Raw genomic sequence first — 14,746 nt, forward strand, 5'->3', positions numbered from 1 at the left:
AGAAGATCGGTCAAGAGCTCATTCCAACAAAATCAGAAGTTCTAGTGCGCTCTTTCAATGACCAAAAATATTTAGGGCAACTAACCCCCCCCCCCGTCCCACGCCCATTTTTTTTAAAGGACATTCCATCAAAATCTTGTTGTAGTGATTTGATTCAGCATAGCTGAAAGGTACTATAACTTTACCTTTGGGGATGACTTGATCCCCCCTCCCTTGGTTCCTAGGGAAAGGGCTTTAAGTTAAGTAATTTTCTCATTGTTCACATTGTATTTGTTATTTATAAATATACGGAATTTTTTTTTTTTTTGGGGGGGGGGGGAATTTTCAACGGTTAGAATTTTCCATGAAAAAATTTCTGGGGAAACTTTTACAAGTAGGGGGGTTCGGTTCAGGCATGAATTTAAAAAAAAAGATGGTCAAAAATTAGATATAAAAAACAGGTTTTTTTCAACTGAAATAAGGAGCAACACTAAATCTAAAAATTAGCGGAAATTATTCCTTGTATGAGGGGAACTACCCCCTCCCTCAACCCTCACTCTTTACGCTAAAGTTTGACTTTTGTCATAATTCTTTAAGAACTACTATTGAAACGTAAGGACCATGTAATTTGAATGAAAAGTATTCTTATGGATTTTTAGACTTGAGGGTAAAGAGCGAAGATTGAGGAAGGCGCAGCTCCCCTCATATACGGAATAATTTCTGCTCGTGGCGAGTTTTAATGTTGATCATTACTTTTAGTAGAAAAAAAAAACTTCTCTTTTTAATACAAAAGAGAATCAATTTCAAGATGTTTGTCCGTGTTTTAGAACTTAAACCCTCTTAACATAAGGATACTCCTTAATGTCCTCCTGGCCCAGGGTAAATAACCTGTAATTTTTAAATCATTTGGACAAAAAAAAATTCCGTACTTTCACCCTTTTAGAACAACTGTTCCATTGGTTCAGGATAAAAATTCTATAAAATGAGAGCCAATCGGACATGTAAAAACGTATTTCGTGCACTTAACCTTTTGGGTACAAATTGACTGTGATTGTTCAAGTTGGATAACTCCATTTGGTCTTGCCTCATTGAAAATATTCCAAGTCCCGTAACACCTTTAGGTCTGGGTTGTTGTTTGCTGTCCTGTTCAATTAGCTCGTATATTTATGTCTTTTCGTCCAAACTACTGAGACCTAGTTCTGTAGCCAAGCATTGTATGACAGAAAAATAGCTTTTTTTTTTATCTAGCACCTTTTGGTCGCCTCCTAAGCTGGGAAGCCTAGGGAAATTATCCTCACTCCCAGGTAGAAAATCGTTTTGTGACTCCTCTTTAAAAAAGGTGTGACATGCCGACCTTTACTCGACAAACCCCCTCTGGAAAATGGGCAATTTGTATAGTTTAGGGCTTTTGTGTTTTGGACTATGGGAACTATGTGACCCCCGGAAGCATATTTGTTGGAAATTGTAACTATTGCAAACAAAATGGCTCTCTCGAAGTTTTGATCCGATGTCATTGAAGAAATAACCCTTGTGGTAGCGCAGTGGATTGAACTCTGCTTTGTAATACCGGATCTAGGGTTCAATTCCAGCTGCCGCAAGTTTAGGCTATTTATCCCTGTAAAAAAAATGACTACTGAAACGTCAACGTTGACGTTTTATCAGCGCCGACTTGGGATGGACAGTCTGTATTGTGTCTCAAGTTGGAGATATTTGGGGGTGAGCATGAACACATAGGGCGTTGTAAGCTTGAGGGGTCACGGCTTTTCTACTAAAATGTAACTTTGAAGAATGGGCTATTTGCACTGCACTTCGTAATCGGGACTGGAGATTGAAATGTTTATATAAACTTTTATATTAGAGATCAATAGGGGGGGGGGTTGTGTCAAGGGTTAAGTTGAAAAGGTGTGGGGACTGCTTGCTCTACAGTCACTTTTGGCCGTCAAAAAAACAATAGAACTTTCAATTTTTGGCCAAACGACCCGTCCCCTCTCAGCTTTCCACGACGACACCATCTATACGGTATGGCCAATGGAAAAAATACATCTCTAGTAACGTTTAATCAGCTACCTCCCCCCCCCCTCCCGTCAGCGAAGTTTATGGTCATATCTTTAGTATTCTATTTTCTCAAGCAGGTCTTATAAATAAGATTGCTACCGAATTTTATTCTGGTCAAAATAGATTTAACAGAGTCGACTTCTAGTTTCAGTTTTAGAAGCACTCGAGTTTAGATGTTTTCTGAAAATTGCTTAAATGCATTTTAAGAATAATCATGTAAGCATTACAAATTAAGAATAAATAAATATAATGAAAGTGTATTTCAAATAGTTTGTGTTAGCCAGTTATAAGTAAGGAGCGACTCGGCCCAATAGTAACCAAAACTCTAAACAATATTTTTAACAATAATTACATCAAAAGAATTGGCTTTTTATGCTGAATCCAAATATAAAAATCATTTTGTTTTCTCTTCATTCATTTAATGTTACTCATCAAAAGTTACGAGTCTGATAAAATTTGCCTGATTTTCGAAAACGGAAAACCCTCCCCCCCCCCCCTCCAAAGTCAAGTGATCGTAATGAAAATAAAACAATCAGATTCAGCATATCAGAGAATTATACTGTAGAGGTTTCAAATTACTATCTACTATGATGTAATTTTGTATTGTTTGCCAGAAGAAATATCACAGATGCGTGTTTAATTGTACCGTATGGAACCAACGGTCCTATAAGATCGGGAGAGGGCTCATTTAAACGGAAATCAAAAGTTCTAGTGTTATTTTAAAGTGACCAAAAATGTTGCTGGGCAACTAGCCGTCCTCTCATGCCCCTTTTTTCTCCAAAGACATCCTATCAAAATTAGTAGCCATTTGATTGAGTATAGTTACGCAATTTGCACATTGTTCATCAACTGTATTTGTTTCTGGGAAATATACGAAAAAAAATTAGGGGCATTTTCCAGGGGAGATGTTTCCGTGGGGAGGAAGGGTATTTCCTAGAATGGTTTGAAAACCGGACAGAAATTAAATATAAAAACAAACAAGTTTTTTCCACTGAAAGTAAAGAACTTCAAGGCTTTAGCGTAAGGAGTGAGGGTTGAGGAAGGAGTAGAATGGCCCCTATTGACCCCACGATTACAATACCCCTTCGAATCCCGATCCGGACACTTTTTTTTAAAACTCCCACGATCACCACGTGGTTTGTGGTCCAAATATGGGCATAGAGTCCCTAGAGAGAACACGTGGTTAATGGGGTCAATGACCTCTTTCTCCAGGTGTGTTTTTGGCACGCTCGAGGCGAATGTTATGATCCTGAAATAGTATTTGTTGTTGTTTTGGACATGTACATGCTCTCAGCGAATGTTATGATCCAGAAATAGTATTTGTTGTTGTTGCTCGAGCCAAAGGCTATGAGTTTCCCGGAAACAGTTAGATCACGTGTTTCCTTCTCAGCCAATCAGCGAGTCGGTTACATCCCCCTTCTCAGCCAATCAGACGGCTTGTTACATATGGTTTCCCCCGTTACATAACAATTCGCCCTTGAGATTTCGTATATAACGGACATGCAATATGATTCAATTATCAGAAAGTATTTTGACACAGTGTAAACAAGTAGAATGGATAGAACAATTAACATAATTGATGAGCTTGAGGCCTTGGCAGCCGCAATTAGCAATATAAGTGCATTTTTATTTTCAAAGGAATTTTCCTTGGACCTCCTCCAGTATATTCAGCTAAAACGTAAATATATTCCTTTACCCCAACCCCCCCCAAACCATACAAACATCATTATAATCAATGGAAAACGCAAAATATATTCTTTTTACCCTCGAAACCTAACCCTCCCCCCCCCACTGTTTTACAATCAAATTCTCGCAAAAAGAAATACTCTTTTCGTTAAAGTTTGACTTTTCTCTATTGTATTCCTTTCTCTAATGTGATTTAAAGTGTCTACTGACTTCTGTCAATTTTTAATGAAAATGCCGCTCTGTTTTGACACAAGACTCCAATGTGAGGCCTATAATTAGCTGTCACCCTTTTTAAAGCACTTCCTGTAAAAGGTTTCTCAGATCCATATGGATTGTTCCTCCCGTCAAATTAAAGTGGTTTCATGCAGACAATTGCAATTTATTAAGCGCAGGCATATACAATCTCTTTTTGGAGAACCGGTGAAATCTCGTTATTTTCAAATTAAGATCTAACAATATATTTAGGACATTGGCGAAAGGGGGAGGGGGCCATGCCTCAATTCTATTGCTATCATTGTAAAATGAAAACAAACTGTTTCTTCGCATGAGAAGTAAGAGGGGTGATTCGTTGTGTAGATATGTATACCCTTTGACAAGAAAACTAATGTGTAAATATATGCGTTGCGTCTATAGGCATGTTTTTAATTTTTTTCAGGCTTTCTTTCGATAAAGTTTCTTTTATATTCCCAGGAGGGGTGCGTGAAAACTATGCTTTTTAACTTTGATATGCAAGGCTTGAAAGAAAAGTCTTTAGGAGTTGCATGAAGCTTATATTATGCGTAAATTGAATAGCATTTTAACCTATGTTTGCAAAATATAGGCCTACAGGTCGATGGGTTAACGATCTAATTTAAAGCCTATAGACCGGAAAATTTAATATTTTTCTAAATGGTAAAAATAGAAACAATGATTCCTATCCTATGTATATAAACTACTGATTGTCTAATAAAAACTTTTGATTTCTAAGCGTAATATATTTCTCGCGAAATTTTTACTTTTTGCTTTACTGAAAAGAGATAAATTACATGGATGAGGGTACTAACTTTCTTTCTGTAAAAAAGGGGCAAATTATTTTGATACTAATTTTTTCTCTTCTTTTTAAGGCCAATTATGAAGAATGCTTGCCCCCACCTTCCAAGAAAGCCAGAGAGGGTGAGGCAGCCCCATCAGTGCCAGCCACCATACAGTCCGGTCAAAAACCGAAAAGAGAATGGGCGGCTTCTTATAATATGGTGAACCCTGCCGGCTCATCTATGCAATCCCATAACATCGCAGTCCAATCTGCACAAGAACATTGCGACGCCGCCCCGTCCACCCTCCAACACACGTTACCTGGACCTTCAGGCACCCAAGCCCAGACGGATTATGCAAATGTAAGCATTTTTTCCTACCCATCTATTTCTTCCAATGTTTTTTTCTTTTTCAATTCCCAATATAAACTTATCGCAGCAGGATATTAACCCCTCCCCCCCCAACCATTGTTTTAAATTTATCTCCCTCGGAGATATCTAAATGTGATATCTAAATGTTTCTTTTTGCAAAGAAACCACTCTTTTCTAATCATTGCTATCGCTTCGATATCTCATAAGCGAATATTTTTCATGGGTAATTTCTATTAATAATCACCGCCTTTGAAACTCAAAATGCTATTTTTTCACAATTGAATATCACATATATTTTTAGGTACCTTTGAAACACCGACTGCTCTTTTTCACCTAATTTTGGGAAAGATTATCCCATCTGTCACATATTGTCGTTCTAATTTACACTGAATATTTCTATCGTGCCATGTTTTGCTCCTACATAGAATATAGAACTCAATTGTCTTTAAATATTAATTTTGCAGACAATTTGTTCTCCGCTATTTCAGAAAACACAGAATTACGCAAAGGCCATTGAAACATTGATTGACTGAAACCGCTAGTGTAAAACAAAACAGGGAAAGGAGATGCCAAAATTATTTATAATCTCGCGCGTAGAGCATTATGTCAAAACATAGCGATATAATGCCTAAGAAGTGTGTGGGGAAAGCGGCTTAACGATTCTCAACATTTTGAAGTTCGAACTCATTCATCTAACCTCCATAATTAAACTCATGTGTTTACCGAACCTGTATGGACTTATAAATATTTCAACTTTTTTGGGGCATTACTTAAATGGCCGGGAGCCGCGGCGCCGATGGGTCGGGCGAGCGCCGGGGGGGCACGGTTAGGGAAGCACCGGGGGATGAGCCACGGGTCAGAGGAGTACCACTGGGATGCGCCACGAGTCAGGGAAGCGTGGAGGGAAGCACCGCGGGTCAGGGAAGCGCCACGGGCCCGAGAAGCATCGCGGGAAGCATTGCGGGCCCCGAGAAGCGCCACAGGGATGCGCCGCGAGAAGCGATGCGCTAAAGTGCAACGAAAAAAAAAAAAAATTTTTAAAACTTTGAAAATAAACGACCAAATTGTCGCCTTATATGTCATATCTTAAGTTGGAACTTTCAGTTGAATTAACCAAATGTTATTAATCAATAATAATCAAAATTTTAACAGTAGGGATGATTTGAACACTTTGTAAATAAGCTATTTTTCATTTACAGGTTGTCCTGGTTCCATACTCACCAGCTCCCCCCTGCACGTCAGTTGGAGAAGAAGAGGAGACAAACGTGGAGTCCCCCAACAATTTAACATGGGACGATAGCATTGAAGTACCTTTTAATATTGATGAGTTTTTTGCTGATTTTCTTTTTAATTTAGATAATAGCACAGTTGAGCTGGTAGACTTGAGCCAAAATACCTTGCAGCTTTTAGACGATTTTACAGGGAACCCTCCTCCTCCAGCCTCCGATACCCTAACCACTCCACTTCGAACAACTGAAGTGGAGCATTCCTCAGATATTGTTGAACACGTTGGGGGAGGGGATAATAGACACGAGGGGGCGGGGGGTACAACTCTCCCCGATTTTCAGCTGTCCAACAGAATTTTAAATAATATAGTTGTTTACACTGCAACGTTTGGGGATCCTTTTAATACACTAATGGGGGGAAAATTTGTTTTTGACCCTGTAGAAATTGTGCATGCATATGTAGATAAAATTCGTGCACTTCTGGAGAATCAAATTCAATTGTTGGGGAGGGATTCAATTAAGGTCTCCATTGTTTTAAAAGTGTTTTATTTAAATGAGGGAAAAAGTGAGGTTTATTATCATTATATGCATTCCGAGATGTGTGTGGTTTATCAGAATTTGGAAAATTTTCAGGGAGCTTTCTTAGATTGGGTGGATCAGATTATAAGACATCTCGAGAAATATAACGAAAACGGGAGAGGCTCTCTATTTATTTTTTACTAAAATTTATTCATAAATATATTTTAAATAAAGAAATATTTTATTTTAATAGGGGGGACAGGTGGGGAAAGGTCAGTAGTTTTAAATTATAATCCAGATTTAGACGGTTGTCGTGGTGTCCAGCGGATCTGTTTTGAAACAGATCAAAAGTGTTTCAGATATGCTTTCCTCATATCAGCATTTCAGCCTGTAGCAGATGACGCTACCAAGACGAATTTAGACAATTGGGCTGTACATGGGAAGGACGGGTCCGATTTCCCAGTTGTAGATTTTTCTTGTTTAGAGGGGAAATACCCAGTAACGCTTCGATCCATTGACATTTTTGAAAGGGCTAATGCTAATTTAAATATTGGCGTTACTGTGGTACAGTATGAAACTGAATTTGAAGATGGGACTCGTTCTAAAAAAAAGGGGGTGGTATTCCCCGTAAGGGGTCCCTCAGTTGATTTGGTTAAACACTGGGTTTGGTTGCTTTACATGCCACCTAGTCAACCGAACACAATCGGTCATTTTAACCCTATCACTGACATTAGTAGAGTTCTGGGGAGGGTAAGAAACAGAGTGCCCGTTTCTACTGTCCAACATGCCTCTCTAGATTTTGGACTGAACTAAAGCTGCGAAATCATATGAGGCATTGTAGCCGACACGGCTACCAGACAGTGGAAACGGTTTCAGGGGATAGGGCCATTCTACGTTTCAAAAATTTTCAGAACACCCTTCTCCAGTGCAACAAAATATCTTTAGACTGTGAAGCTAAGCAGGTGGAGATGAACGACCCCCAATATCCAAACCGAGTCAAAGAACATCAGGCTATTGCAGTGTCCTACGCCCACGCGCAAAGAGACAGTTCTAACACCATGCAGTTGTTAGAAATAGTTGAAACATTGGATGAGGGACCTGAGTGCATGGACAAGGCACTAACTAAACTGATTGGCACGGCTAATGGTGCTATTTCTCGTTTGAGAAATACCCATTATCCAATGGTGCTGTCTGCAAAGGATCGTCTCGCGATTAAAAATAAAAACATAGGTTGGGTTTGTCAGGGGAAGTTTGCAGAGGAGGATAAGGGGGCTAAAGGGAAAAGAGGGGGGAGGGGGAAAGTCAGAGACCATGACCATTTGTGGTAGGAAATATCCTCGGGGGGTAGTAATTTTAGGGGGGTGGCGCATCAATCGTGAAACTTACACGTTAGCCTGCAGTTTTTTTATCCCAGATTTTATTCATAATTCCAATTATGACTTAAAATTTATTTTACCGGCACTGGCACGAATGCAGAGGGAGAGAGGGGGAGTAGATTGTCCATGGGTAAATAGTTCTTTCATCTATAACATAATTCCCAAATCGGCAGAGAAGCTATTGCTTCTCCAACTGAAATTGCAGGTAGTGGATAATGGGCATATGTGCTGGAATAAAATCAGTTTTTTAGATTCTTTTAGTTTTTTCCCCAAGGCATTCAGTCAATTAATTCAAGTGAAAAAAAATGACAATTTTGATAGCTTTTCCTTGCTTAAAAAGCACTTTCCAGACAGTGAAATGTATGACCTGTTGACCTGCAAAGCTATATATGCATACGATTATTACTGTTCTGGTGCACGCTTAAGTGAGGAGAAACTACCTCCAATTGAAGCTTTTTACAATTCACTGACCAACAGTGAATGCACAGCCGAGGAGTATGAGTTTGCCAAGAAGGTATGGTCCAAGGGGGATTGTAAAAATGGGTGGGATTATTGTAGACTGTACTTGGCCAGTGACGTTCTAACTCTGTTGGATATAGTCTGTAAGAACACAGACCAGATCTATTCAGAGTTCGGGTTAGATATTGGATATTATTTTTCTACACCCCATTTATTTATGGATTTAATTTTAAAAATTAGCAGGGAGGAAATAGGCCTAATCACCGACGTAGATCAGCACCTTTTTGTAGAGCGTTCAATGCGGGGTGGGTATGTTTTTCATGGGGACCGCGTCTTATCAACCGTTCCGAGCGGACAAAGCACCGGTGCAAAGTCAAATGCAGTGTTCTTGGACATGAACTCGTTATACCCCTCGGCAATGTCCCACTACTCTTTGCCGTGTGGGAACTATCAATGGCTTGAGAATCCTTGTGAGTTCCCCGACATTACCACCGTCAAGGACAATGGGTCACAAGGATTGTTCTTTGAAGTTGACGGGCACAGTCCACTGGCGCTTCCCGACTGAGTCCAAGATTTTGTCTACCCCTGTATCAATCGGCCCGTGAACAGGGGATCTCTGAGCCCCTCCAATCGTTCAGTGGGGGAGGATATGCGGATGCCCTGGACTCCCTCTAAACAGAAACTGATTGCTGATTTGGACCCTAAGGAGAATATCGGTGTTCACCATGTGCTTTTGCATTGGATGGTGAGCAACAGTTTCAAGATCACCAAAATACACAGGGTCTTGGAGTTCAATCAGAGACCCTACTTGAAAACGTTTATCGAAACCTTCGTTAATAACCGCTCTAGGACACACTCAATGGGGGAGAAGGAAATGTATAAGCTTCTCCCAAATTCGGCGTTTGGCAAAATGTGTTAAAGCGTTCGTAATAGATATCGCTGCGAGGTTGCGACTGACATTCTAGAGTGTGCACGAATTATTGCCGACCCCAATATTACATCGTTCACGACCATAGAGACTGGCATGGTTTTTCTACACAGGCGAAAGTGAAATGTGGTACTGAACAATAATATAGCGGGCGGCAGTTCAGTACTGGAAATTTCAAAGAAGCTCATGTTGTCGTTCTTTTACAATGTGTGCAAGGTGCAATAGCCACGGGAGGGGGAGGTTCAATTTTACTATGGTGATACAGATTCTCTGCTGTTAAAGGTAAATGGGACTGAATTAGATTTATTTGATGATTTTCGAAATTGGGTGCACACCAGCTCGTGAATGTATTTCACCAACTGGAATCCATCTCTCTCCCCCGAGTTGGTGAAACGTCAAGCCCCCAACCAATTATTAATGTTAAAATCAGAGACGGGGAGTGATTTGATATCCAGGGGGTGTTCCCGGGCCCCAAAGTCTATTGCATGGAAACTCATAGTGGGGATGAAAAGAAGGCGTGTAAAGGGGTGCCTACACATTTTGTAAAGAGCAATTTTAACATGAGCGTGTAAAGAGACTGTGTAGAAAGTAGCCTAGTGCCGAGAGCACAAGTGCTTGCATTTCGCTCTCTACAGTATAGAAATTATACTGTGAGAGTGGAAAAGAATGCAATGTCATGTATATCCGACAAAGTCTATGTGCTCAAGAATGGTGTGACTTTCCGACCCCATGGCCACAACCGTATTTCAGACCGGCTTGAATGCATTGACTATCGTAATCAACTTGGTCTGGATAAATTAACCTAACCTGAACTAACCACCACCCCAACCTGGTCATAATTTAACTAACCCACTCTCACTAGCTTGACCTAACCCACCAACTAACCCGTAGCAGCCATCGCAGTGACCGGACAACTCTTGTTTTTCCCCCGCCGCGCCCGGGGGGGGGTCCTGTCCCGCGGCCGGCCCGGGTGGGGGGGGGGTTCCCGCCCGCGGCTGGCCGGCCTTCGGCCCCGTGGCCCGGGGGGGGGGAGGGAACCCTATTTTTTAAATTCACTGTAATCAAGTTCAACTGTGCTATTGTTCCAAGTGTATTTTTTGTTGTTGTATAGAAAGTGTTATTGTATAGAAAAGTGTTGTACAAAAAGTGCTGTAGATGGACAAAAGTGTTGTACAGAAAAGTGCTGTACAGAAAAGTGTTTAAAGACAAAAAGTGTTATCATTGTTCATGTTGAACAAATAGAGTTTTCATGTTGACCATGAAATTTTGTCACGTTGAACAAGTGTTCATGTTGTTGTATAGAAAAGTGTTGTACAGAAAAGTGTTGATGTACAAAAAGTGATGTAGATGGACAAAAGTGTTTAAAGACAAAAAGTGTTATCATTGTTCATGTTGAACAAATAGAGTTTTCATGTTGACCATGAAATTTTGTCACGTTGAATAAGTGTTCATATTGCTGTAATAAATGTTGCCATGAAATATTGTTTTTGTTGTTCTTGAATAGATAGATCTATGGGAAAATTACTACCTACTCATGGGACACATATGGTTTACAGTTAGTCATAGTCCGGCTGTTGTCAACAGCATGTATCAATTTAAAACACCCTTCAGATCGTGTCTTTGTGGGACGTCAAGGTTAGTGAAAAAAATGCTTTTAGCTAAAATAATTCAATTTTGTAATGAAATGTTTTTGGAGAAACCGAAAAAATTTACTATTGACGTAGCATTTGGTAGGTCCTATTACCAAATAAAAGATCTTGCCATAACCATACCAATACAATTCATGCGAGGAATTGATGTTTTCAATAGTATTGAATCGAACTCATGGCTGATTATTGATGATTTAACTGAATCCATTGAACAGTTCTCACAGGAAATGCTGCAATTGTTCACTGTCCGATCTCATCATGAACACATTTCCATAACCCTAGTTTTACCCAATCTGTTTCATCAGAGCAAATGTATGCGAACCCTTGCTTTGAATTGTACTATCTATATTATCTATCGAGTCGTTCGTGATTCTAGCTCACTCATAACTCTCAATAAACAGATATACCCTGGTGCTCCAAAATTTCGGTTGTCAGCGTACACTCAGGCGACTAGCAAGCCCTACGGTTACATTTTGCTAGATCTTAATAAGAGCAAGCTCGAGGATCTACGTGTAGTCACCGAGATTTTCGACAATGAAATTACAGTATATCTTCTGGTGAACAGTAGAAAAGGCTATTAGTTGACGTTATGACATTGAAGAAACTACAAGAACAACGGCATTTATTTTCCCTTTAGGCACTTCAAAACCCTAAATAAAAATAAACTAAACTAAACAATACTAAAATTCAAACTATAACATTAAAATAAAACTAAACGAAAATAAAGTAAACTGATAAATTAAAACTCTAACTAAAACTCATATTTAAAACGAAAACTCTTAACTAAAAAACACTAAAAGTAAACTAAAACTCAAAGTAAAAATCTAGACTAAACTAAAATTAAACTAACTAAAACTAAAATAAAAATAAATTCTAATCCCTAAACTACTAAACTATAACTCTAACTAAAAATAAACACTAATCTAAAACTAAACTAAACTAACTAAAACTCTAAACTAAAACTAAACACTAATCTAAAACTAAACTAAAACCAAACTAAGCTACTAAATTAAAACTATAACTAAAACTCTTTAGCAAACTGTAGCTAAACTAAAACTCTAATCTAAAACTAAACTAAAACTAAACTAAAAATAAAGGTAATTAATAAAATTAAAATAAAATAAACTAAAAATGAAATAAATAAAAAAAAAATAAAAATTAAAATAAAACTCTAAACTAAAAATAAACACTAATCTAAAACTAAACTAAAAATCTATACTAAACTAAAACTAAACTAACTAAAAATAAACTATAAATAAATTCTAATCCCTAAACTACTAAAGTATAACTCTAACTAAAACTAAACACTAATCTAAATATAAACTAAACTAACTAAAACTATAAACTAAAACTAAACACTAATCTAAAACTAAACTAAAACCAAACTAAGCTACTAAATTAAAACTCTAACTAAAACTCTTTATAAACCTTTATATAAAATAAAAAAATAAAATAAACTAAAATAAAAGTAAAATCAAACTAAAAATATATAATAAAACAAAAAGAAACTAAAACTAAAATAAAAATAAATTCTAATCTATAAACTAAAATAAAAACAAAATAAGCTACTAAAAATAAACTAAACTAAATAAAACTAAACACTTATCTAAAACTAAACACTAATCTAAAACTAAACTAACATTAAACTAAAAATAGAACTAAAAATATATACTAAACTAAAAAAAAACTAAAAGTAAACTAAAAAAAAAAATAAAAATATATAATAAAATAAAAATCAACTAATCTAAAACTATAAACTAAAAATAAACACTAATATAAAACTAAACTAAAAATCTAGACTAAACTAAAAACAAACTAAGCTACTAAATTAAAACACTAAATAAAAATAAAATGTAAAACGAAAAATCGTAACTAAAAAACTAAATTAAACTAAAACTATAAACTAAACTAAAACTAAACTAAACTAACTAAAACTCTAAACTAAAACTAAACACTAATCTAAAACTAAACTAAACTATAACTCTAACTAGAACTAAACACTAATCTAAAACTAAACTAAACTAACTAAAACTCTAAACTAAAACTAAACACTAATCTAAAACTAAACTAAAACCAAACTAAGCTACTAAATTAAAACTCTAACTAAAACTCTTTAGCAAACTGTAGCTAAACTAAAACTCTAATCTAAACTAAACTAAAAGTAAACTCAAACTAAAAATCTAAACTAAACTAAAACTAAACTAAAAATAAATTCTAATCTCTAAACTAAACTAAAACCAAACTAAGCTACTAAAACTAAACTAAACAAACTAAAACTAAACAATAATATAAAAAAAAAAAAACATTAAAATAAAAATAGAACTAAAAATCTAGACTAAACTAAAAAAAAACTAAAAGTAACTAAAACTAAAACTAAAAATCTAGACTAAACTAGACTAAACTAATCTAAACTAAACTAAAAATAAACACTAATCTAAAACTAAACTAAAAATATAGACTAAACTAAAACCAAACTAAGCTACTAAATTAAAACTCTAACTAAAACTCATATGTAAAACGAAAACTCGTAACTAAAAAACTAAAGTAAACTAAAACTCTAAACTAAACTAAAAATAAACAAAACTAACTAAAACTCTAAACTAAAACTAAACACTAATCTAAAACTAAACTAAACTATAACTCTAACTAAAACTAAACACTAATCTAAAACTAAACTAGAACCAAACTAAGCTACTAAATTAAAACTCTAACTAAAACTCTTTAGCAAACTGTAGCTAAACTAAAACTCTAATCTAAACTAAACTAAAATTAAACTAAAACTAAAACTAAAAATCTAGACTAAACTAAAACTAAACTAAACTAACTAAAACTCTAAACTAAAACTAAACAATAATCTAAAACTAAACTAAACTATAACTCTAAATAGAACTAAACAATAATCTAAAACTAAAGTAAACTAACTAAAACTGTAAAATAAAAATAAACACTAATCTAAAACTAAAATAAAACCAAACTAAGCTACTAAATTAAAACTCTAACTAAAACTCTTTAGCAAACTGTAGCTAAACTAAAACTCTAATCTAAACTAAACTAAAAGTAAACTAAAACTAAAAATCTAGACTAAACTAAAAATAAACTAAATAAAAATAAAATAAAAATAAATTATAATCTATAAAATAATAAACTATAAATATAAATAAAAATAAACAATAATATAAAAATAAAATAAACTAAATAAAACTATAAAATAAAAATAAAAAATAATATAAAACTAAACTAAAACAAAACTAAGCCACTAAATTAGAACTCTAACTAAAACTCATATGTAAAACGAAAACTCTTAACTAAAAAAACTAAAAGTAAACTAAAACAAAACTAGAAATCTAGACTAAACTAAAACTAAACTAAACTAACTAAAACTCTAAACTAAAACTAAACACTAATCTAAAACTAAACTATAAATCTAGACTAAACTAAACTAACTAAAACTAAACTAGAAATAAATTCTAATCCCTAAACTACTAAA

The 14,746-nt window shown here is 35.8% G+C and overlaps 1 protein-coding gene across 1 annotated transcript in view; it reads left to right on the forward strand.

Moving 5' to 3' along the window:
• LOC148938700 (uncharacterized) overlaps positions 1 to 14,746 on the forward strand; it is a 99,702-nt gene that overhangs the window by 52,836 nt on the left and 32,120 nt on the right. Inside the window, exon 4 of the mRNA XM_089107607.1 lies at positions 4,824 to 4,872. Coding sequence (XP_088963733.1) covers positions 4,824 to 4,872 — 49 coding nt within the window. The remainder of the gene's footprint in view (positions 1 to 4,823; positions 4,873 to 14,746) is intronic.

Source organism: Artemia sp. Qi Xiang Cuo, unplaced genomic scaffold (assembly GCF_049724085.1).
Source record: "Artemia sp. Qi Xiang Cuo unplaced genomic scaffold, ASM4972408v1 HiC_scaffold_3023, whole genome shotgun sequence".
Lineage (NCBI taxonomy): Eukaryota > Metazoa > Arthropoda > Branchiopoda > Anostraca > Artemiidae > Artemia > Artemia sp. Qi Xiang Cuo.